This window comes from Phymastichus coffea, unplaced genomic scaffold (genome assembly GCF_024137745.1).
Source record: "Phymastichus coffea isolate CEN01 unplaced genomic scaffold, Cenicafe_Pcof_1.1 PCOF00018, whole genome shotgun sequence".
Classification (NCBI taxonomy): domain Eukaryota; kingdom Metazoa; phylum Arthropoda; class Insecta; order Hymenoptera; family Eulophidae; genus Phymastichus; species Phymastichus coffea.
Window position 1 is genome coordinate 935682 of NW_026706829.1, and position 26680 is coordinate 962361.

General features: G+C 36.8%; 1 protein-coding gene across 2 annotated transcripts in view; it reads right to left on the bottom strand.

Annotated features, from left to right (window-relative positions):
- LOC131675316 (dynein heavy chain, cytoplasmic) overlaps positions 1-26680 on the bottom strand; it is a 995688-nt gene that overhangs the window by 735695 nt on the left and 233313 nt on the right. For both annotated transcript variants that reach the window (XM_058954251.1, XM_058954250.1), the window contains exons 7-8: positions 6712-6783; positions 6111-6644 (exon numbers count right to left, since the gene is read on the bottom strand). In XM_058954251.1, the coding sequence (XP_058810234.1) occupies positions 6111-6644; positions 6712-6783 (606 nt within the window). The remainder of the gene's footprint in view (positions 1-6110; positions 6645-6711; positions 6784-26680) is intronic.

Below are 26680 nucleotides of genomic sequence, written 5' to 3' on the forward strand. Positions count from 1 at the left end.
AGTCCAATTTCGTTACCAAATTTCATTCCAATAAGAACACAGTAGCCATTTCAGCTATCATAACTATATCCACTCCATCCCACATCATGAGGAGTGAATATTTTTACAATTATTTCACCATTCGAGCAGCCTGAGGCATCACCACTTATAATTAAAAAACCATCTTGCACTTAAAGTGGTCTGCCAAAGAAAGGAAATGAATCATAAATTATTTGAAAAATTTTACGGTTTGGGCGCTATTTTGAAAATTCGAAAGTGAAAAATTGATCTTTGAACCATGGATTCTTTATTCAACCATTCAGTCCACCGGTTAAAAAGATTCGCGGTCAATTCTCAACGTGAAAGGCTTTCAAAATGAGATTTGAAAAAAAAAAGAGAGCGGAAAATTCATTAGAGTTCATCATCAGAAAGGACTTATTTCAAGCTTTTAAAATATGCCCCTCTTATTTTTTTTTTTGACATCTATAGAATGAGTTACGAGATGCTAAAGACTGGTATATTGCGAATGGCGTTTTCAGCCGAAACGAATTAAGTTTTATTTTAGAAATATATATATTGTTACATTCATTATTTATGATATACTAGTTTAATTACAGTTAATAATCAGAACTTTAAACTAAAAAATCTTTCTTGAATTAGAAATTTGATTAAATTGAATTTGATAAAAATGAAATACACAAACTAATTGTAAAAAGCACCTACAGTTACGTGCAGAACTGTCCGTCAAAAGATAATCTTATATATTAATAATATACAAAGAATGCAAAGTGAATTTTGCTTTTTGAATTTTTTCTTACAAAGCAGCTTTATTAGCATAACTTTGAGTACGTTCACAGACTTCTCAAATCGACGCAAAGATATACGCACAACTCGGATTTTCTTTCTTTCTTTTTCTTCCCTCACTCTGTCTTACTCTTTTCATGTCTGTTTCTCTCTCTTCGCTTTTCCTTCTGCTGCCATCTACGTCCTCCTTCGCCACTCGCTCTAGCGCCATATCTCAACAAAGAGAGAAAAAAGCATGAGTGTATGCTCTCAACGTACACACTTTAAGCTTGGCACGGACCTCAGTGACAGCCCAACGGCACAACGACGGCCATGCCACAATGCACGCAATCGTAAATTATGCAACTCATAATCTAATTAGCAAGTATAAATTGGTCATGATTAACATATTATGATATAGGATTATAAATTATTAAATATAATAATTTAAAAAAAGAAAAAATTTCATGCTCTCTCTCTAATAGTAAAACTCCCTTAACAGCTTACTGCTATTTACATGATGAATAAGTAAGTCAAAAATTCATTTTGCAAAAGTACAGTGTTATTGCATCAAATAACTAACTAATTTTAATTCTATAGCCTCTATAGGCTATAGGCTATTATAAGGCTATAGCCTTTGAGTAACTTTCTTTGGCAACATATTTTATTACTGGTTATTTACCAATTATTCGTTCATGTTCCCTAAAAAGTTGAAAATTGAAGCTAGAAAGATCCGCAATAGCGCAACGTTCATATGCATTAATTTGATCAATACTAGTATAAATGACTTCTGAAATCATAAAATTCAAATTATTATATTCATAAATAATAACTAAAATTACGATAGATTTATCAATATTAATATTTTTACCTGAAGCTATTTTTGTGTTCACGACAAAAACAGTTTATTCACTTTATGAATTTGTGTACTGTTGAGGTGATTTTACAGAATTTATGAAAAGATTATTCTGTTTCAACAAAGGTTCAGAGTAATCGCAGCAATACATTTGATCAGCCATATGTTGAATATCTACAACTCTAGAGCTCTTTACAACAGAAGCTGATTTTTCTAGCTCTATTTTTTCAGCATCTTTTTCCAAATCCAGTTGTTTTTGCTACCTATCATTCTAATCAACCTTTCGCATTATCAAATCTACCACACATGACTTGACATCCTTTTTTTAATACAATATGTGTCCTATCAATCTGCATTTTTATGCATTTTGCACCCTAATCACTATTTAAAGCTTATGTACGGAGTTTAGCTCGAGAAACACACATAATATAAGTATACATAGATATAATAATGCGAGAAATATTATCGCAACATACTAGCGCTGTTGTCAAGTCTCTGTTAACATAGTGTTGAACTAAAATAAATTGATAATAAATATGACGAGTCTTTAGTAAACTTTTTTAAATCAAGAAAGATTTTTAAGTAACTTTATTTGTCAATTTCTGATTTAAGATTCATTTGTACAATTTTTAGATTGGAAATATTTTATTACTTTAAGTTGACAGCAATTGCTCACTTTTGTATTGAGTATAGAGGGCTATTCTGTTCCTTCACTCCCCCGCTCCAGAATAACGTCATTGAACATCATTAAAAGTATTTTCTATTGTTATAAAAATAATGGCTGACGGTGAACAAGGATTTTTCAAGTGTGCTCATCGACAATACCATAATATTTCATAAAAGACAATAAAAATTGCACTGCTTGAAAATGACTACGAAGCTTTTTGTTCTACCAGAAAAGATAAAAATTTAAAAGGCTAAAAGATAAAAAGATAAAATATAAAAAATCAACCATCCATCAATTTTAATTTTTTGAATAGGAGATTCGGAATCAGCGAAAAACTTCACGATCAGACGATCGATCAAGTGTTTGGTCTATAAGACCCCCTTCCTCTAGATACGTAATTGTCGATATCATGCAAATTTCAATGTTATTTCTTTTAATCAGTCTACTCAAACGATCCTATAATAATACGATTTAATAAAAAATGTTTCAAACGAAAAATATTAGACTCCGAAAAGAAAATTTCATGGTGGACTGGACTTTGACCTTAAAGTTTATTTCCTAGGTCATTTCACGGTCATCGTTATTATGGATTTGGGATTCGAAAAGAACATAAAATAAATATTATATATGATGCATAACCTATTACTAGACATCATGTTCTTTCAAATAACCTAATGATCTAAAAAAAGAAGATCATAATAGATATTTGGTAGTCGATTGACTCCTCCAATCGTTTTTAGAAAGAGAAAGGAGATTTCTGTTCGAATAAAATACAATATTGTTATATAAATAACCTTCGAAGGTCGTTTGACCATTGGTTGTGGGTATATATATGTGGATGTAAAATTTACATTCTTTTTCAAATTCGAGATCAAAAATGTGATTTTTGTAAAAGAAAATGAAAATTACCTTAAGATAACCTAAGAAATGAACTTCAAGGTCAAAGTCGAGTTTGACATAACATTTTCCCTTCAGAGTTCAGTAAGTTACATCTGTAACGAGAATTAAGCCCGGTTCACTCCGTTAGCATAAAATAATTAAATGTTGCTAGCTAGAAGACAGTCAGAAAAACCAGGTCAGGTTCACGCTATTTACTAGACGGCTGGAACGACGTGAATTCGCTTTGAAAAAGGGAGGCGTGGAGTAAATAACCGAATTCGTTGAGGTATAACCGAAAGACAAAATGATCAAGTTGGTACTTACAGGTTGCGCGTCCACGCGGGCGATAAACTCGTGTTTAAGGTAACCCTTGTTAATAGCGTAAGCGTACGGGTCTGAGGTGTAAACATGTCGGAAAGTTTTTTTTGGAAAAGGGCGCCGATAAATCACACGGTGACACAGTCTTACACATCATAGATCCACTCTCGTAGCTGCACCAGTACGTAATCGCAGTAACTGCTCTGTAGCCTCTTTATTGCTCCTCCTAACACTGACCTAAAATGATTTATTCTTTCTTCTCAAAAAAGGAAAAGGCAAGATAATAGCAAAGGCTTTTATCAAAGGACCGTGCGTCTGCTTGCATGTGGGTTGGAACAGCTACTCTTTGATTTCGCGGGCCCTCTCTCTCTTGCGTTTTCGTTTATAATGATCAATCAGCGCGCGTGGTTACTTGTGTTGGTGCGACTATCTTTGCGTAGGAACATGAATCTATATATATACACACCCAATATAAATTTATATAAAATAACCGTATTATTGTAAGATCGTTTAGGTAGACGAATTAAAAAAATAGCATTGAAATTCGCATGACCTTGGTAATTTAGATATAGGGCAGAAAGTAGGCTTCCTCCTTATAAAATGAAAATTGACCTTAAAATGATCTTAAAAAGTAACTTAAAGGTCAAAATCAAGGTCATCGCCAGGTTTGTTAATGAAAAAATTATATATTATAAACTTCATTTCAAAGTTTTTTCTTGAAAAAAATTTCGTGTGCGCCCGTATCAGTACACATCAACATGTATACATTCATACGCACGTACATGTGTATAATAATGTCAAAGGTAATTCCGCTTAAGTATGTACGCTTTATGCGGCATTAGTAAAATCTTCATTTTTGGAGAGTACTACACCGTAATATAAAACTGTAGAATGCGTGCTCATTGAGACTTTCGATATACGACTACTTTACCAACTGTACTAGTTTATCAGAATATAATAGTATACTTTGGTATACTAGTGGTTACTAAAAGTACTTATTCAGGATCGAGAAGGCCATGTGTTATGACCTTTGATTTGACCTTGAACGCGCCTTCAAGGTCATTTCAAGGTCAAAGTTGTTTTTGAATAGGAACCCCTATTTTATACCATAGATTGGAATTCCTTGTGAAATTCTACGTTTAGATCATGTAATATGTGGGGACCTGAGACCACCCACTACTCAATTGCCCCCCTCCCCCCCCCCAAAGGATATTTCCAGGTCAATATTGTTTTTTCAAAAGAAACCCCTATTTTTTATCACGGATTTGGGGTTCCTTGTCAAAATCTACGTTCAGATAAAACTAAATATGTGGGGTACGCATAATCTCCCCAATAACTCCCGCCCAGATAATTTCAAAATCAATGTTGCGTTTTTAATTGGAACCCATATCTTTGACAGCAGATTTAAATTTTACATAATATTCTACATTCAGATGATATTTCGTAAATGAATGATGAATTTCTGGTAACCTTATTTTTACACTTTCTAGTATATATTAGGTTGTTTTTTGGTTTGCACTGATTTAAGCATCTACGGAGCTCGATAGCGTGTGAACTCACATAGTTCAAACTAGCCCTCAACTACTTAAATTCAATATTTAAGACTTCCTATCATTTGCAAGGTCTTACAGCTCCTAGGGAAGGGTTTGTATGTTTAAGGACCCAGCTAGTCAAGGCAGGGTCGTGTAGGGATCAAACCAGTTATGGCAAGATCATGTAGGGATCAATCTAGTTAAGGCAAGATCATGTAAAGATCCAGCCAGTTAAGGCAAAAAAATTTCCTATTATTTAAACAATAGTTGCACTTGGATCGGGTACGTTGATGCTTAAGAAATTTTTCCTAAAAGCAAATCCCAATGGTTGCCTAGTTCAGTAGAAATCAAGAAACAGCTTAAAATACGTTAGCAAATGTAAAATTAAGGGTACCAGAGATTCATTATTCATTTATGAAATATCATTTGAATGTTATGCAGAATTTGAATATCCAGTCAAAGAACGGGTTCCAATTGAAAACGCAACATTGACCTTGAAATGACCTGGTAGGGGGTTATTGGGGAGATGATCCATACCCCACACATATAGTTTTATCTGAGCGTAGATTTTGACAAGAAACCTAAATCCGTGATAAAACATAGGGGTTTTTTTTGAAAAAACAATATTGACCTGGAAATATCCTTTGGGGGGAGGAGGCAATTGGGTTGTGGGCGGCCTCGAGACTCCACATATATTACATGATCTGAACGTAGAATTTCACGAGGAATTCGAATCCGTGTTATAAAATAGGGGTTCCTATTCAATAACAACTTTGACCTTGAAATGACCTTGAAGGCGTATTCAAGGTCAAATCAAAGTTCATTAATACGTTACCCTCTCGATCCTGAACAACTTTCATATGAATCATTTTTTAGCTTTCCGGGCTTGTTTCCGAGATATTCAGCTGTGAAAGTTAAAATGGGACACCCTGTATAATAGTATATAATAGCATACTTCTGATATACTAGTCTTTACCAGAGTTAAAAAAACATTGACCAAAACCATTTCCCATAAGGATATTGTGGGATCCTTGTCATACACAGGCACGTTCGATTTAAACGTCAATCTTTGTTGATGTAATATGTATATAAATACCTGAGAAGTGACGATTGCCTGCCAAGCAAAAAGTTGCTGCATAATTTGAAAACGAGCATCTTCGATACTAGGGTACAGATACATAGTTTGATTGGTTATTCTAACTTCATGTAACTGATTAAGGATCTTCGGATCGCCACCCAATTTATGAGTTGGTTGGATAGGGGCATCAGTATCCATACTCAAATCAATATCTCTTTTCTTTCCCAGAAGAGCATCTGTCCAAGCTTTCACTCCTGCTTCGAGCCGGAAAGCTAAGTTTCTCTCTACCTCTTCATCAAGTCGTGATACCCAAATATGAAGGTTTGAAAAATTTTTTAAAGATAATTCATCTACAGATTTTTGTATCTTAGTTAATATTTCCGCAAAAGTATTTGCCGAATATGGACATGTTTCTAATGATCGAATATCGGCTTCTAATTGTTCTTCAACTACTAGTAGATCTTCAACTTTTTCTTGAAAAGACAATACAACTTCTGATAGACGTTGAACATAAGAATCTAGCTTGTAGCTTTCCCATATAAGTGTAATACCCTACAATATTTCAATGATACAGTATTGGTACAAGCAAAAAGTTAAATTTATTAGAAAAATATCTTACTTCAGAAATAAGGCCCAGAACGTCTCTCCGTAATCCAGCTATTAAAGGCACTATATTCGATTTATCTTCAATCTGTAAAAAATTAATAAATAAGGAGATGTCAAAAATAAATGTATTTCAATAATCAAAAATATTTTTAAGAGGATGATGAAGCTCCGCGGAGCCATATGATATAAATAAAAGTATATAGTAACTGACATATTTCTAGAATCTGTTATTATCATTCGATTTTTAATTTTTATGTAAATAGCTGAGCTGTTAATCCTTTATTACGTCAATTCAACGAGTAAATAATTTAAATATTCAAAAAACGATTGAAATTAAACCAAAATAATTGATATAAATTAAATTCCTCTAACATGTCCCTTAATACTCTGGAAATAGAAAACAATAATATTTTAGAAGATTAATCGTAAAATAAGCGTGTAGATATTAATTTCCATAAAAAAAATGATTGCTGGCATATGATATTTTCTTCTTTTAAAGTGATGAAGTATTAATAGAAGTTAATTTTTAGTTCATTCGTGATCAGATTTGCTGATATATCATTTTATTTATTTTTTTTTATTTTGTTTAACGTCGCTCTATTTATGCTCCATCAGTCCTAATCATCGACGGAGGCTTGCACTGTATTTGAGAACAAACCACATGAAACTTTTTCAGTGGTGCTTGTATCAATCATGTTATTTTATTTCACCGTTCTAACGTGGTACGTGGTGAAATAAAAAATCGAACATTGCTTGGCAAAAGTTAACATTATTGCTAAAATGTTGTACATTTTGGTTATTTATCAAGATTACTTCATTCGGTGATGGTCGTTTCAACAGCGTGGAACATTAATTTTACGAACCATTGGGATTTGTGACTTGAACAATGTCGAGTAAAGAATGACAGCAGAAAAACGTCCGATTATACTGCACAAACAGTGACTTATTGTCTATGCGCGAATGACAGTACCATGAACGTACTGTCGGTGTGTGTGCGTGTGTACACGGGGATGCCACATAAAGTTAACCAAGTTAACGAAGTATCTTAGTGAGGAAAAGCACTCACGGCATCACCTGTGGCATTAAAAAATGGAGCATCGGACCTTCCTAGTTAATTGTACCAGTTGCTTCAATGACAGCACTAGCAAGAGATTTTATCTAATGACTAGCAAGTCACCCTTTTGAGTCTCTTCAAGATAAGGACTCTTGGAGTTTTTAGTGGTGCTTCAGACGGTACTTTACTCTCCACCTCTCTAGTGGCTGTCACGCTACCAACTTCACTCTCATCCTTCAGCATCTTGAGAATACAGAATTCTGGATTCTGCTAAAATGTCTTCGACGATACTTTATTATCTTTCTCTTATGTTAGATGACTCACGCCACTTCTCCTCTAGACCAGATCATGGTCCATGAGATTGAGTACAAAGATTACATGGGATCTAGTAAAGGTCGAAAATATAACAGTGGATTGTAATGATTGCCTTGTCATCGTTACGGAATAAAAATAATACTCAAGGAAAACAGTGTTCTGTTATCTCATCTATCCTATCCCCAACTAACCTTATCAGCTATCCTAAATTATACACCATAGCTTTATTTCATAACAATGAATCGGCAAAAAACGCTATGTTTGTGAACAAGAAAGAAAAATTTCAACTCCATTCACAACGCACGATGAATAGTGAATTCTTCGCATTCCATAATCGAAAAATATTAAAGAAAAAAATACTCAGGCTTGGTCACTTCTGATGTGCTACTAAGGGCATTATACATTATATATTATCAATTTCCCACATTTAAGAAATATAGCGATCAATAACAAGATGAATTAGATTACAAAATAAGCGAAAACGATAATGATTAATGACTAACAGCATTAGATTATATTTCTTCATTTACAATTTTTACAGTAATAAGCCATTCAGCATATGTATTATATAATACGTTCTTTTGAACTTTAAGAAATGCAAAACAAAAAATTAAGTATTATAAATTATAAATATATGTTTAACGTTAAAAAAGGAAAAGAATTGACAAATTAATATAGCAATTGTGTTATTTTCGTTGTTAATTACCTGATTTTTTTTGTATAATATATTCATACATTAAACACATTATTTTGTCCAAAAAAATATGAAAACATAAAAAAATATTCTCTTTTTATGTTTCAATTTAATAGGTAGTTTGTCTTTGAAAAATACAATTTTTTTTTTATTACAGTTTTTTTTATAATCACAACTTTGAGAGATCCAATGAATTTTGTAAACGGTTAGTTTTTTGTTAAACGATATGTAGCTCAAAAGAACAAGTTTAAAAATTTTTCTCGCACATGAATTTTGTAACTTTTCAAACGATCTTTTAAATGATATATCTAATTTTCTTGTCCAATAACTTCCCGCAAAAGTACATTGCTTTGAAGTTTGATAGAAAAAACGGAATTTTATTTATGATATCACAACCCATAAAAAGGGAAAGCCATATACGAGTATGTATTCCATATGGTTCGAAAGCTGTATAAAAGACCTTTAAAATCATATCCCATCGATTGCTGTAGCATGTTTGCATTAGCATAGTGTGGAATTCAGTCATTAAAAAAAATAAGAGAGCAAACTTTCTGTTTCCAGATTTAGATAGATTATCCTGTTTATGGTTTAGCAGGAGTGTCTTTTAGGGGTTTATTTAGACTATATTTTTCTTGGACTTACATACATTTCTGGACGTAAAACGTTCAGCTATTTCTGAGTTGGGCATCAAAAGGTTTCTAAGAACGTATTTCTTGCCGTTCGTGGCTAGCCGCTACCATCTAGATGTGCATGGTCGATCCATGAGACTGCCACAGTACTCCCCCCTAGTGACGAGGCGAGAGCTCGAGTCACGATAAGAGAAGAGGAGCGGAATGAAAGAGAGAAAGATGGCAATGGAGGACGAGAGATTGTTGCTACGTGCAAGCGAAGAGAATTCCCCTTTTAGCTTCAAGCATGCGAGATGTGTGCATGCTGCGAGCATGTGAGAGGGGTAGTAGAGAAGGAAACAACCGTGTGAGCTGAGTTTTCGACGAGGGGGATGTGCGAGCCGCGTCGCGTAGGCTTCTCCGTTGGACATCCTGATCGGTTATAGCTCCCAACATAGGTGGCAGTGCGCGATGCGTTTATGACGGTCGGAGGTGTTCCTACGGTGTCCGGTTGCCCAGCAAGTTCTACTGAGTCGTCGTTGCATGTTTAGATTACGTCGGGGTCACCACTGTAAGGGAGTGTTGCAATTTACATTTTTATTGTAGATCCCGTAGTTTGGGGGATATCTCCATTTGTCGATTACAATGTGTCACCCAGTATATGGTGTCAAAGTAATAGGCAAACGTTTTTTTTCCTTCAGGTGCGATAGCTTTTAAGTCTGCAAAATAGTATTCGAGTTCACTTATATCACAACGAATTCGACGGAACGATAGTGAAACTTTTAGAGTATTATAGATAAGATATATAAAGCATTATAGAGCACGAAGGATTTGAGTAGATATAGGCGCGCAGAATAGTAACATCTGAGCCATTAACCGACATAAGAGTGCTATCTAGAACGTGAATTTTCCGTAAGTGATAGAAAAAAGCAGGAAGAGAGGACAGAAAGGACACCAAAAGTGAGAACAGTAAGAACTGCGGAGAAAGACTCTCAGCGAGAGCGACACCAGTGGCGGAACAACAGGAGCGTTCAGAAGAAAATAGTGACAAGATCGGTTACGATGATCACCGTAACCGTACCACAGAGTAGGTGCACCTATTGTTAGTCGCGCTGTTCGTAAAAAGTACCGAGGTGAGAATTTTAGTATATGCGTAGTAAACCTTTTGTGATCGCGCCGTGCGCTTAGTCCGCATAGTTTTATCTCTCTCTCTCTCTGTCTCTCTCCTCAGATAATTTTGTAAACCAACTCGCAAGCGTAAGTCTCTCGGCTTGGATTAAGACTGTATTACTTAATCCTATTGAAATGATATTTGTTTTAATTCTTTACATTACAATCATTCGTTCCCTTTTCTTTAATAAACTAAGTTCCCGGAAACATTCAAATCAACTTGATTTAGAGGATAGTCAGAGATAAACAAAAGCCTTCTCACACAATACTAGAGACTAGTATTGTTGGTCAGGTGACTAAAGGTAAGTTCATCCTAGAGAGCAACGAGAAGTTGGAACGAAGTGTCAATTGTAAAGACGAACACATGTATACACATAGTTGCTGAACAGGACGGTGGTTAGCTTGGCATCGAGGGATTTTGTGCGTTTAGTTTTCCTGATTGCACAGTATATCCCTCTCCCCCTCTTACAGTGAAACATATCAAAAAGTGAGAACAATTTACCTGTAGTGAATCAATGTCTCAAAGGATAACATATAAGAAATCAAAATTTTTCATTTAACAACAAATTCTTAAATTTCCGCACTAAGTACTGTAATATAAAATAACGAGAGTCTAGGACATTTATTACGATACCTATTTCAAACTATATGTTCCATAATTCCAAGAGATATAACTTTATCATTTTCAATTTAATAATAAGTAAAACTGATTATAATTCTACATAACTTTTATAAGATAGAATCTTGATTAATATATCAATCATCATTATCAAGTTATACGAGGGTCGTTTGAAAAGTCCGTGCAAAAATAAAAACTGCTTGATTTTTTTTAATAAATCTTTTTTATTCTTGAACATAGTCTCCTTTTAGGCTTATACACATTATCCAACGCTGCTCTAGTTTGTTAATCCCTTCCAAATAATAGGATTTATTCAAGTCTGTAAAATAGGCATTCGTTTCTGCAATCACCTCCTCGTTTGAATAAAATCTTTTCCCCGCCAGCCATTTTTTCATATTAGGGAACAAATAGTAGTCCGACGGAGTCAAGTCTGGAAAATAGGGGGGATGTGAAATGAGTTGAAACCCTATCTCCATCAGTTTTGCGGCCACAACTGCTGAGGCGTGAGCTGGCGCATTGTCGTGGTGGAAGAGGACTTTTTTGTGGGCCAATCGTAGACGTTTCTCTAGAAACTTGGTTATCAAACGATCCAATAACGATGAATAATATTCGCCTGTAATGGTTTTACCTTTTTCCAGATAGTCGATGAAGATTATTCCTTGCGAATCCCAAAAGACAGTCGCCATAACCTTCCCGGTCGAAGGAATTGTCTACGCCTTTTTCGGAGCAGATTCCCTCTTGGTTGTTTAGACTGTTCTTTGGTCTCAGGAGTGTAGTGATGTAACCATGTTTCATCTACAGTGATGAAACGACGCTTAAAGTCTTACGGATTTTGCTGGAACAGCTGCAAACCATTCTTGCAACACTTCACACGATCTCGTTTTTGGTCAATCGTGAGCAATTACGGCACCCATCTAGCGGATAGCTTTTTCATGTCCAAATGTTGGTGCAAAATATTATGTATCCGTTCGCTCGAGATGCCTACAGTACTAGCAATCTGACGCACCTCCACTCTTCTGTCAGCGATCACCATATCATGGATTTTATCAATGATTTCTGAAATGGTAACCTCAACAGGGCGTCCAGAACGTTTAGCGTCTTTTGTGCTCATATGGCTACTCCGAAAATTTTGCAACCACTTATAAACCATTCTAATCGAAGGTACACAATTACCATAATGTTTATCAGCTTCTGTTTAGTCTCCTGAGACGTTTTGCCTTTGAAAACGTAATGTTTAATCAATACACGAAATTCTTTTTCGTCCATTTTTTTACAACCACCGATTTCTTTGATTGAAATGAATGTAAAACGCAAAGTAATTAGCCGATCTGGCTGAAACTTGGTGTGTGCTCTTCCAAGATAAGCCACTAACTGAAAATAACCTTGATACGCACTAGTAGCGCCATCTCTCTGACTTTGCACGGACTTTTCAAACGACCCTCGTATGATTATATGTAGCTTTTGAATAAAATAATATTATAATAACTAAAAACTTCAAAAAAAAGGTAAGTTGCACTGACAAAATATATTATTAATTTATTAATTAAAATAAATAACTATTACATCATTAAATAATCTTAAAAATTTGTAATAAAGAAAACATTAAGTATTCCATTCATACCATAATATTCGAGTAAGATTTTTCAAAGATCTTTTGAACATTAAAATCGACTAAATTATAATAATATTCATAATTTTCATTAATTACTTCTTAAATTTGCCCGGGTTTGATTCCCAGTCCCTGCTGATTGATACAAGCACCACTGAAAAAAGTTTCATGTGCTTTGTTCTCAAACACATTGCAAGCCTCTGTCGCTGATTAGCACTGATGGAGCATAAATAGAGCGACGTTAAATAAAATGAAAATAAATAAATCAAATGATATATCAGCCAATCTGATCACGAATGAACTTCTATTAATACTTCATCACTTTAAAAGAATAAAATATCACATGCCAGCAATCACTTTTTTTATGGAATAATAACTCACGCGGTCTTTTCAAATGCCTACGATCTCAGCTATCTCGCGCACCTTCAATCGTCGATCTGCCAATACGAGAGATATAACGTGAATTTTTGTTACGTTATCCTCCGTTTTCGGAGCACCTGGGCGTGGCACATCAAAAACCGACGTGCGACCACGTTGAAACTCGTTAAACCCATTATTGTCGCCATCGAAGGAGAAGAGTCACTATACACAGCATCCAAATGCTTTTTAATTTCCCTTCCAAAAACAAAAATCGAATCACCGACCGATACTGCTCTTTTTCCATTTTTCTAACACGTCCGCTTCCAACGCGGTCACAGCAGAATTATGAGTTCGATTCGGCTAAAATTTTGACAGTAACCATCGACAAGGTTGTACTACATGGCAGTATATTTCTCTTGCGAGAGTGGCGCCATCGGGCGGTGAGGCTAAGTACTTATCTCACCACTCTCGCACATTCATTAATAAATTATTCTTCACATAATCATTATTAAATTAAGCGTAAAAAGTTTTTGATTACCTTGATTTTTGCATGTTCAATTTATGTCATGAATAATAATTTAAATGATTTAGAATTCAAACCTTGAGAGTTAGATGGTCCCTTTTCCACAAATCTAATGTACTATATACATATCTATGATAAAAAAAGACAACCCTTTATCTAAAAAAAATTATGTTTGATCCGACAAATGGGTTTCAATGAGAAAAAAAGCTGCTTTGCCATGACTCTACTTGCTTTTTGAAAAATAAGTTTGTTCGTAGTGTTACATAAATTTGAACATAGCAAATAATCGAGATTTTTGTAATTTTAGGTTAGAATATCTCGAAAACTTTAAGTGATGAATCAATTGTGAAGCCACATTCCATTTCTGCATTTTTTTATTAAATATAGACCTGTGTTACCTCTTCTATTAGATGATAGAAATATCAATAGTTTTCTGAACACTTGCAACCGTGGAAGAAAGCACATCAAACGTAGACGTCAAGTCATGATCTAGGAAGATTAATGTTAACTGATGATGCTTTGAGTATACTAGATTATACAACTTTGCTTACAAGGCAATTCTTGAGTTTGGCAGATTTTGAGATTGCTAAAAATAACTAAAAACAAAATCAACAAATTTACATAAAATTTTGCTTTCAACTCGGAAAAACAAGTTTGAAAACTATTCAGATGATGCAGAAGACAGTTGGAAATGAGTGCACGAATAAAACACGAATAAAAGAGTGGTATAATCGTTTCAATGAGGTCGCAACTCATGTTGATAGTGATTCTTGTTTTGACCGATTTAACACGACAAAAAAATTGAATAATATTAAGCGGGTGTATTGCGATTGAACAATATCATTGTATGGCTGTGCGGAAAATATAAGAAGACCTTGGAATATCAAAAACTAAAATTTGAGAAATTTTAATCTGAAATTTATAAATCATACGTGTGTGTGTGAAGTTTATTTCAAAATTGCTCAATGCAGAGCAAAAAAAGCTTTGCTTAGAAATCGCTCAGAATAACTTACTAACAGTCAATAATGATAATACCGTGCTTAAAAAAGTTATTACTAGTGATGAATCATGGGCTTATGGTTGATTTTGTAACAAAACCACAATTTTCTCTGTCGAAGCACTCTGGATCGCCATGACCAGAAAAAGCACGTCTAAGTTGGAGCAACGTTAAGTCATTGTTGATTGTTATTTTCAATTATCAAGGTGTTGTGCATTATGAATATGTACTGACAAGGTAGAAAGTCAATAAAGAGCATTACGTTCAAATTTCTAAAAGTTTACGTAAAACAATGAGAAGAAAATACTCGCACTTTTGGTTAAGTGGTGACTGACTTTTCCATTACGATAATGTGTCAGCGTATTCATCAAATTTTGTGCAGTAGTTTCTGAGCAATAACAGTATCGTATTGCTTCAACAACTTTTGTACAGTCGCGACATTGCCCTCTGTGACTTTTAAGGGGGTATCCTGCTTTGGAAGGCCTAAAAAACCGTTTTTTAGGGAATTTTTTTAAGATAGAAAAAAATAACCAACTCCAGCGAACTTTCAGGAATATTTTAGTATATAATTGAACATTATAAAAAAATTTTTTTAAAGAAAAATATCAAAATGCAGCCGATTGTTAGACACATTTGTTGGGCAATCCGTAATCCGAGTCTTCTATTGGCGGGAGTGATAGAGCTCTTAATTTTGATCTGAAACAGAAAGCCAAAAAATATTTCATTTTCATACATGTATTTTCTATTTGAACTAAGAAAAATCGGAAGAAATTGTGAAATTTGAAATTTTTTCCGAATTTGAAGCAAAAAGTGCTTTTTACGAGAAAAAAAAATCTCTTCAATGTGCTGAAAAAGTCTTTTAGAAATTTATTTCTAAAAACCTTTTTGGTTCATATAGAAGAGTAGATAAAACTGAAGTTAAAAAACTTCGGATCGTTACGATAGCTTATTTATTTTTTTTGCAAACACGCCCGTCAGTTTAGAAAAAGTGGAAAAACGAAAACTCGAGAAAAAGCGCTTTGAGTTTATGAACTGGAAAAATGTTAATTTTCGACTACTTACGGCAATAATTCGCTAATGAGCTATTCCTGCGCCATACAATAGACCTTCAGCTTCCTCATGGAACTCATTTTGTTGAAGTTGTTCAAGTCTACGGGCCGTACGAGCTTCCTTACTGGAAAGAGACAAACGTCGTCTTTCTCGTTCAATCCGTTGTATGTCGAAATTATCCACAAACATTTTACATTGCTGGCCAATTTTCAAATTGAGTAATTGCATGGTATGCAGAACTGCTGAATATCCTTCATTGAACATTCCTGCAGCCATATACGCAGCAATTTCTATGATTTTTTGACCAGAATTGACATGTTTCGGAGCTATGCGCCAGACAGTGGAGTTGAACGATTCGTTCGAATTTTGCGTGTGTCCACCTAAGCATCGCGTCATGAGATCGTCATTCGAAAGTTCTTCGTAGATTGGACGAATATGTTCCTCCACTTTTTCGTCAATCAATCGAGCAGAATGTTTGAAGGATGCAAGACGATTTGTAACTTCGGCTTTGCGCCATTTACACCAGCTGTCAGTGCCTATCGGACAATTCTCGTGACAAGGAGATTCATCAGTTGAACAATAATGATCCAGCGTTGCCATCACAGCTTTTTTAATATCAGGGACAGAATGAATATTCCTTCGAATTGCTAAATCATAATATTTTGTCAACTTTTTGATGAGACTCTCTGTTAGACGCTTTTTTCCTCCAAGCTTCTCTTCCTTCCTTTTATTTCAGAGTCGAGTACCCATGCGCTTTTGTACGTATCCCACGCATTCATTTTTTGTCACAGGGTAATCATCACCATATGGATTCATTTTTACAATACCATTGAAAGTTTTCGAATCACCGTCGCCGATGTAATTCGTATACTTTACTCCAAAATTTTCAACAGATCTCAAGAACATCTCCACGATTGAATCTACCTCCATCTTCCCTGCTGAACCATCGTGATTTGAAGAGCATGATTCTTTATGATCATTATACCATTCTTCAAATTCTTCTTCGTCTAATATATTCTTTTGTAAAGCACATGAATGACAATATGCACTTTTTACAATAAGGTCGACTACTTTGCCAGAGTAATATGCAATGAGCGTTGTAACAGCAAACAATGAAGTAAAACCTCGTTTTTTCCAGGATCCATCGCCAGAAACTTTCAAACAGTCAGCAGATCTATCATGTTCTATATTTTTTTCTTTCTCTTTTCTGACAGCTTTTTCACAAACGCTTTTGACCATTGATTTTGACGGTGTATACACTCGGCAACAAAATTATCGCAACAAAGATTTTTCATCGAAAAATTGCCATTTTTCAAATGCTTGTAACTCGGTCAATTTTTATCGTATTGATATCATTTTTTTTTGTTTTGTAGAAAATTATGTGTACTTTGAGAAACAAATGATATCTACCGTCTGCAAGATAATGTCACATTGCTATGTCTTAATCAGGCATACCAACTTTTTTTTCTTAAAAAATTCAATAGTTTGCACGTATGCCTGGATTACCAAAATTTTTTTTTCGAAAAACTACAGGTTTCCTTTCAAAGTGCACTTTTCAACGAGTATTTTAAATCAAAATTCGACACTCCACGATTTTTTTCGACCGAGTTATGCCATTTTAAAGATATTCCAATGTTTTAGTCAACCTTACCGACAAATCAATTAAAAAAAATAAGATAACAGTTTAAGGTGGCATACTGGCCAAGAGTTCAGGCAAAAAAGCATTCAACATTAATTTTACTATACAGCGTCCACAACAATTAACCATTACCGTCGCAATCGAAATGCCTCGGCTTACTGAAATCGAATCTGCTCAAATTGTTGCCCTGCTAGAAGCGGGATTGAATCAAAGCGAAATATCCAGAAGAATGGGGATTCATCGTTCAACGGTGTCACGCGTTCTTAGTCGGTATGAAGAAACAGGTTCTTATCGCCGCAGACCTGGTCAAGGTCGACATAGGATTACTACAAATCGAGAGGATCGCAACATTGTTAATGAAGCTCTGCGCAATCCATGGCAGGTTGCGCGACAAATTGGAAATAATGCTTTACCAGGCAGAGGAATTAGCGCTCAGACGATAAGGAGACGCCTTCATTACAGAGGTTTGAGATCACGAATTCGTGCTAGAGTGCCTAATTTAGCAGCAGTCCACCGACGAGCTCGTCGGAATTACGCCCGAAATTATCGATATTAGACACCAAGAGAGTGGAGACATGTATTTTTTACAGATGAATCTCGGTTTTGTCTGTACGGAAATGATGCTAGGATTCGAATTTGGCGTCGTCGACGACAACGTTTTGCACCAAATCACGTTGATCCAACTCGTGCGTTTGGTGGAGGATCCATTATGGTTTGGGGTGGAATATCAATGAACCATCGATCAGATTTAGTGATTATCCCAACCCCTGGACTAACAGCGGGACGTTACATAAACGAAGTTTTACGTTCTCACGTAATTCCAATGCGTCGGCAAATGGGTCGTAATTTTATCTTGATGCAGGATAATGCACGCCTTCATACTGCAAGGATAACTCGTACTTACTTAGCAGAAAACAACGTAGAGGTATTGCCTCATCCTGCTTGTAGCCCAGATCTCAATCCTATAGAACATGTGTGGGATACGATGGGTAGGCGATTACGTAACTTACAGAGACCTCCTGCTAATCTCCAAGAGCTTGGGAGAATTCTGAATGAAATTTGGCACGAGATACCTCAGGATTCAATTAGAGCATGCATTAATATGCAAGAACGTTTAAGAGAGGTAATTCGTCAGCGAGGTGGCAATACACGATACTAAAGACTTTAAGCGCATAGGGTTTGGAGTCAAAAAATACTGCGGAAGTGACGAGCCGCGGAATCCCTAATGTTAAAAACGGTTTACACAATCGGCCCTTTTCAGGGCCACAATGATGCGTAAGTCCGACCAACAACCTCCTCGCGGTACGCATCGGGTAATGCTGATGTTGGCGGTATTTGGCTAAAACATTGGAATATCTTTAAAATGGCATAACTCGGTCGAAAAAAATCGTGGAGTGTCGAATTTTGATTTAAAATACTCGTTGAAAAGTGCACTTTGAAAGGAAATCTGTAGTTTTTCGAAAAAAAAATTTTGGTAATCCAGGCATACGTGCAAACTATTGAATTTTTTAAGAAAAAAAAGTTGGTATGCTTAAGATATAGCAATGTGACATTATCTTGCAGACGGTGGATATCATTTGTTTCTCAAAGTACACATAATTTTCTACAAAACAAAAAAAAATGATCTCAATACGATAAAAATTGACCGAGTTACAAGCATTTGAAAAATGGCAATTTTTCGATGAAAAATCTTTGTTGCGATAATTTTGTTGCCGAATGTATAAATGCTGCACAATTTGATCATACGTTGATTTTGCTAAACCTTGACATATATCCATAAGTCCACAAAACACATTAATACCTCCTCGTCCAACAACGAAAAGCCTCATACAAAAACAATTCGTCTATTTATTTCAAATCCAGTGTTTATAAACGATCCTGAATTTATTTCTCTATGACCACACATACACTATAAAACAATTTTGAAACCTAAGCCTCGATGTCCGCTCTCTGAAAATTGATAAATTATTTGCAATATCTGCAAATTACGATATCAGAAATTGCAAAAAATACTATGACAAACTCGATTATTCGATAGCAGTGAGTTAGATGCACAATGATGTTCTCGGTACTAGCGGTGGCTAATATTCTCTCAGTACTACTTGTGTTGCACTCTGTATCGTCTGATTCTGTTGTGAATTGATTACCATGGAATTTTCGTTCCCGTGGTTTTGCAGCACGATTACTACTCAATTTGTCACTTTTCGATAATTAGACATGATTATATTGAAGCGCACTCGTCAATAGTCAGAGCAGAACTAAACGTTACGCCACAAACAGCTCTTTAGGAAACAGGTACACACAGATTATATACCGATGACACATACTAAGGTTCAAAAGACGCTTCTATGAAAGCAAAATATTATTTCGAACAGCTGCTGAACCTCTTCAGGTATACGGGGTGTGTTCAAAAAGTAAGGTGACTTTGTATTTTTAAGAAAAAATATTTATTTATTTATCCATATTTATGTTGTTCCCTTCAATTTAATCCCCCTCAGATACAATACACTTATGCCAACGGGTTTTCCAATCCTCAAAGCACTTCTCATAAGCACTTTTCGGTATAGCCTTGAGCTCTTCCAGCGATGCAGTCTTTATCTCTTCAATCGTTGCAAGTCTCCGTCCTTTCATAGGTCTCTTTAGTTTTGGGAACAAGAAAAAGTCACATGGGGCCAAATCCGATGAATATGGTGGCTGAGGCATGATTGTGGTGTTGTTTTTGACCAAAAAGTCTCTCAAAAGCAAAGATGAGTGAGCAGGGGCATTATCGTGATGCAAAAGCCATGAATTGTCTTTCCACAATTCTGGGCGTTTTCTTCGTATTGCTTCTCGCAAACGGCGCATAACTTCAAAATAATACTGTTTATTGACTATACGTCCATTGGTAAGAACTCCTGATGCACCACGCCATGGTAATCGAAGAAAACAGTGAGCAAAACTTTGACATTTTATCGAACTTGGCGTGCTTTTTTCGGTCTTGGCTCATCTGGGCTCTTCCATTGGGACGATTGGACTTTGGTTTCAATATCATAACCATATACCCATGATTCGTCACCAGTTATGACCCTTTTGAGTAAATCTGGGTCGTCGTTGACGTCATTCAACAATTCTTGAGCGATGCTCATGTGACGGTTCTTTTGGTCAAAATTTAGCAATTTCGGAACAAACTTCGCTGACACACGTCTCTTGACCAAAACGTTAGAAAAAATTTCATGGCACGAGCCAAGCGATATACCAACATCCTCAGCAACAGTGATTCGACGATTTTCCAGAACAATTTTCTTCACTGCTTGAACGTTTTCATCAGTTGTTGACGTGCTTGGGCGTCCAAAGCGAGGCTCGTCATTGGCATCTTCCCGGCCATCTTGGAAGAGTTTGTACCACTTGTAAACATTTTTCTTACTCAGAACAGTTTCACCGTATGCCACCGTTAACATTTCAAGTGTTTCGAAGCACTTTATTTTATTTTTTACACAAAATTTGATGCAAATCTTTTGATCCATATTTTTCGATAGCAAGAAATCGCCGAGAACGCAAAACACTTATAATCTTTACGCCTCTCACAACCAAACAAAAAATGCTATACACTTGAAACTTGGTACAGGTGTTCGGGAAGAGTGTACTAACATAACAAAACAAAAAGTACGTTGCCCGTGAAATTTGAAGTTATTTGAAAATTGGGGATGAAAAAAATATCAGCAAGATGGGTGCCGCGTTTGCTCACTGTTGAAAACAAACGAACCCGCGTGGTCATCCCTGAGGCTCTTTTGGCACGCATATGTCGTAATCCGGAAGACTTTAAGCGTCGAATCGTAACTGTAGATGAAACATGGATACACCACTATACTCCTGAAATCTAAGAACAGTCCAAACAATGGATTACCACAGGAGAACCAGCCCCAAAGAAGGCACCGACAGTAAAGTCAGCTGGCAAGATTATGACCACGGTTTTCTGGGATGCGTATGGAATCATCTACATCGACTACTTGGAAAAGGGCCAGACGATCACTGGACAATACTATGCGTCATTATTAGGTTAGCTGAAAGAAAAAATCCGAGTATAACGTCCTCACTTGAACAAAAAAAATGCCTCTTTCTTCAAAACAATGCTCGAGTTCACACGTGTACAGTTTCGATGGCAAAAATTAACGATTTAAAGTTCGAATTAATTGACCATCCACCATATTCGCCTGATTTGGCTCCCAGTGACTTTTTCTTATTTCATAACCTCAAAAAATGGCTTGCCGGTCAACGATTCACGTCGAATGGAGAACTCATCGCCCAAACAAATGCCTATTTTGAGGGTTTTCAGAAATCATATTTTTCTGATGGCTTAAAAAAACTAGAAGGCCGTTTAATAAAATGTATTGACCTTCAAAGAGATTATGTTGAAAAATAAAAAAAAATTATATACGCATAACTTTTTTTTCCTTATTTTTGTAAAGACTTATTAACCCCCCTCATACTATCGTTTCGCAATTACGAGTATATAACTAAAAAATTCTGAAAGATGATCAAAACGTAATTAGATAGAAGCAATTAACATACTATAATTCGCTGTGATATTAAGTCAGATGTGCTCAATGTAACTTTCTTCGTTAATAAGAAACGTCTGTAATAGTCAGTTATATCAATAAGCGAACAAAAGCGATTAACGCTACTCGCTAGATCAATGAGTTGACAGAAGCAATTGACGCAGCTCATTATGCCAACGAAAGACCAAGAGCGATTAATACAACTATCTAATTAGCCAGGGTGACTCGACTGTCACCACTAATGCACAACATTATTAACTACTTTTTACTTTAGAGAGAGGATGTAACAAGTATAATATCCAGCAGATAATCTTGGTCACTCACTGATCCTCACTAATTGGCTGGATATCTACTACAAGGTCAACTCATCGAGGCCTGAGGCTTCCGATTATGTCCACAATTCATTATACAGTGAAGATCTAGTAATTAGTGGTTATTCAGTAAGAAAGAGGTAATCCGGGGCAGATGTCACTTATTGAAGAACTATAGTTTGAAGAAGCCCAAGAGATGGCTTGCTAGTCGCAAGGGAGACGGCAGCGTTGAAGTAGCTCGAACAACTGACTTAAGCTGAGCAATGCATCAATTTTTTAAAGGGTGCGAATTTTGGTTATGACACAGTTAAATGCATCTGTCTATGACGCCATAGGCATTTTTTCTAGGAAGTTACAGTTTTTTTAAGCATTTTTTATCTCCGTAAATTATAAAATTTTTTTAAAAATATATAGGAGAAAAAATGTTTATTTTTGTAAGTGGAATACTGTATTATATTTTTTAAATTTTTTCGGAAAAAATTTTCTGGCGAATTAAAAAACATTTTTTTTTTACAGCTCGTAGGCAAATAAGATGAAAAATTACATCAAATTTTGTTTCATTTATTCCATATTATCCCATAATAAATATCATAAATTTTACAAAAAAAAAGAAAAATGTTTCTAACAAGGAAACCCCCCCAACCCGACCTCACCAATTTCAATAATCTTTTGATATGTTATAGTTCATCAAAAAATAAGACATACGTATTTTTTTTTATCGGCGGAAAAACACTTTGAGGGGGTGAAAACAACCCTCAAAGTTCACCCCCAAAAATAGATTTTCCAATGTATCTCAGCATCTAATTGATATTTTACGACCAAACAAATTTCATATCACTTCTCATGTGAAAAGCAAACTAGCACATGCAATTCCGACCACAAGGGATGCAACCCTTATTTTTTTTATTTAAAATACTATCTATTTTATGGCTATTTTTATGAAAAAAATTAAAATAACCCGAAAAAAATTGGAAAAAATATTACCCTACATAAAATACGAAAATAAAGTTAATCTAGTCAAGCTTTTTTTCAAACTACCCCCTTAAAGTTGAAAAACCACCCCTAAAACATTGTTTTCAATACATTACAGGTGGTGTTGATAATTTAGTGTAAAATACGTGTGATGATGCGTCATCACACAAAAATTATGCACTACCGGCACGATGCGGCAGAACAGCCACGACCGCATACACCCGCCCACGCACTCCCGGATCTCGCGAACTATGACCTCTGGAAGTCCCCCTGACCGATTCGCACGACCCTTACGCTCGCGTACAACCCCTCGCGCACTCACGACCCGATCCGACACTCCCCCGGGGAGCTAGAAGCCCCTAAAGTTTCCAGCCGCGATCAGCTGATCGCAAGCCCCCGTTAGTTAAGGCAGACCTAGCTAGACTAGAAGTAGGAGCGACCGAGAGCGTGAGAGCGAGCGAGACCACCGATGCTAGACCGATCGGAAGCGAGCGAGGGGAATCGGTAAGACCAACGAGCGGTAGATAGAAGAGGATAGACAAGCGACGCTAGTTGACCGGCCAATCGTTATCAGCTTAGGGGTGGTCGAACTAATGAGTGAAAACCGACGCTATCTTCGCGACCAGTAGGCAAATTAGGCGCGAAGGACCGACCAATAAACAAATTGCGCGGGCAAAGAATATTAATATAGACGGCGCTGAGACCCGGCATAGCAACAAATCAGCCAATCAACAATTACGAAGGGGAAGTAAGCTAGGAGAAGCGGCGCGTCGCCGAAAAACGGCGCGCCAGTGATCGTTAAGCCTCGACGGGGAGTAGACCCGCCGAGCCTCGCTGTTGCGCGGCATCCAAATAGGGAAAGCAAAGAAAATAGATAAAGCAAAGAAGGCAGATAGAGCAGATAAAAGTAAAGGAAGCCGACGGAAATTAAAGTGAGAATAGAAGAGAAATAGGAAATAGAAACGTGCAGAAATAGAAGTGAGAAGTGAGGATAGAAAAGGAGATAGTGGAAATAACGAGAGGATAGTGAGGGGAGTGAGAGTAGCGAACACAGAAAGAAGATAGTGCGAACAGTGAGCATAGAGAGAAACGGTGATATCAGTGAGAAAATAGTAATAGAAAATTAGAAGCAACGACAGCTCCATAACGGAGACGCAAACGACCTTAGTAGCGGCCACTACAGCGGCTTTGGCGGCCGTAGCCGCGATAGTAATCGCCCGAAAGATTAATAGGAGTGAGTACCTTTTTTTTAATTACTGATTTTCTTTGTGTCACCGCTTATTGCGAGATTGCCGCGCATTGCCGACCGTCGCGTTTCGGGAGTGCCGTACGACCTTCGCGCGTTCGAGATAATAACATTAGCGCGCCTCCATTGCCGACCTCTGAAAATCCGTTATCAAGCCGTTGTACTATCGCTGGCCGCATGACGAAGTTGTCGCGTAATTACCGAACGGGAGTGCCGCATGACCTTCGCGCGCATTACGCCTCGTGATCGAAAACGTTTGCCGTTGTCTCCGAGCCTCTCCTTTGTTACGTCGCTTCTTTGTCCCGCATCTGAAATCATCGCATGACCGCCGAATGTTCGCGCGCGGGTATGCCGTATGACCTTTCGCGCGCCCGTTGCCGTTGCTGTACATGTTTTCGCCACCGACCTTTCGGGCATAGTTTTGTGTGTTGCCGTTCTGTTGTTATCCGAGAAACGAGTTTCCCTTAGTGTGCGCCTATGAATTCCTCTCTTGAGCCGACCTAAACATTACACGAATCGTGCTAGACCTTCGTTCGACCGGTAGAGTTCGGATACATATTCGCCTTTCGACCAGGCTGACCATCGCTAGGGATAGACCACTGGGGCTGACCTGGGAAGTTCTTTTGCGTAATAAATTTGAATTGCTTTTACATCCGACTTGTTATTGACTGTACCCACTTGATCGCCTCATCCCCCGTAGCTTTCGCGATCGGTTTGAGATCGGTAAGCGCGCGCGCGAATTCCCCGACTGCCCTAATCACCGCCTAGCCGATAGCCGCCGTCGCGGCCACCACGCCACCAGTCAACAGGGAAGGAGCTATCCCCTAAACCACTAGTCCGCCAGTCAGGGCGCCTCTACGACGCCCCCTTGAAGTACCTGCTTCTGGATTAGGAGCCGCCATGCCCCGAACCGCATCTAGCTAGCCGAACGAGCCGCAGCCGTGGGTGGCCTTGTAAGCCACCCGTTGCCCCCCTTTCCCCCTTTCGCTCGATACGATCTAGATTCGAACGAATCGTCGCCTAGGACTTCTCGCTCCCGCTTCATTCTTCACAGGTGATAGCCGGCCACGCGCGCAAGAACACCAACGGCGACGAGGCGGGAGGCAACGGGGAAACCACCCGACCTCACAGCGACCAGCAGGACCACCGAGCCGAGAACCAGCCAACGTTGCAGCGCTACCCGCTCTCCTAACGCGAGAGCGCGGTAGCTGGCGCCCAACATATATTAAATAAAAGCTGTACACGTTGTCTCGGCTGACTGCGCGCCGCTGGCGACAGTGCGAGACCGGAAGAATACCCGTCTGTTATTTTTCCCCTCCCTCACCCCCGTCGCATACGTTAAGCATCATTTATACTGTACAAACACAACTATCTCGTGCAGTTTCGACCACAAGGGTTGCAACCCCTAATTTCTGTCATCGAAATTTTTACCTTCTTTGTACCTATTTTTTAAGAAAAGTTCATAATGAGCTTAAAAAAATTAGAAAAAATATTACCATGGATACAATAAGAAACAAAAATTTACTTCTCATTTTTAAAACCACCCGTAATTTCGAAAAACCACCCCCAAAAAATTGTTTCCAATACATTACAGGTGGTGTTGATAATTTACTGTAAAATAAGTTGCTCATCACTTATAATGCACAAACACATTTATCTCGTGCAGTTTCGACCACGAGGGTTGCAACCCCTAATTTATGTCATCGAAATTTTTACCTTCTCCATTCCTATTTTTGAAAAAAAGTTCATAATGAGCTTAAAAAAATTGGAAAAAATATTACCGTGGATAGAATAAGAATAAAAAATTTACCTGTTCAAACTTATTTTCAAAACCACCCTCAATGTTGAAAAACCATCCTAAAAAAAGTTTCTGACATATCGTTGCAATCTCTTCTAAATCAAATAAGCTATGATTCCATAGCTATTTTGTTGCTCTCTTTTAAATTTTTTACGTTCTATTAATTATTAATTCTATCAAAAAATAAATAACTTTTATTATATAAAAAAACAAGTCAAGAATAATATAATATTATAAGTATACCTAGAAGATAAGTATAGTTTCTCGGATGCGCAAAAATTTTGGTATATGAATGATAGTATTATCAGAATTTTATTTACGTCCTACTATCAGCGTCTCTGACGATTGTCTGTTATTTTCATGATTGATAAATATGAGTAAGTAATTCTTCATCAGTAGCCAACACAACTTTCTTGTTGTTGGACGTATTGTATCGACTATTGAACTAACAGCATAATAAATATTAATAAGAATATAAGATT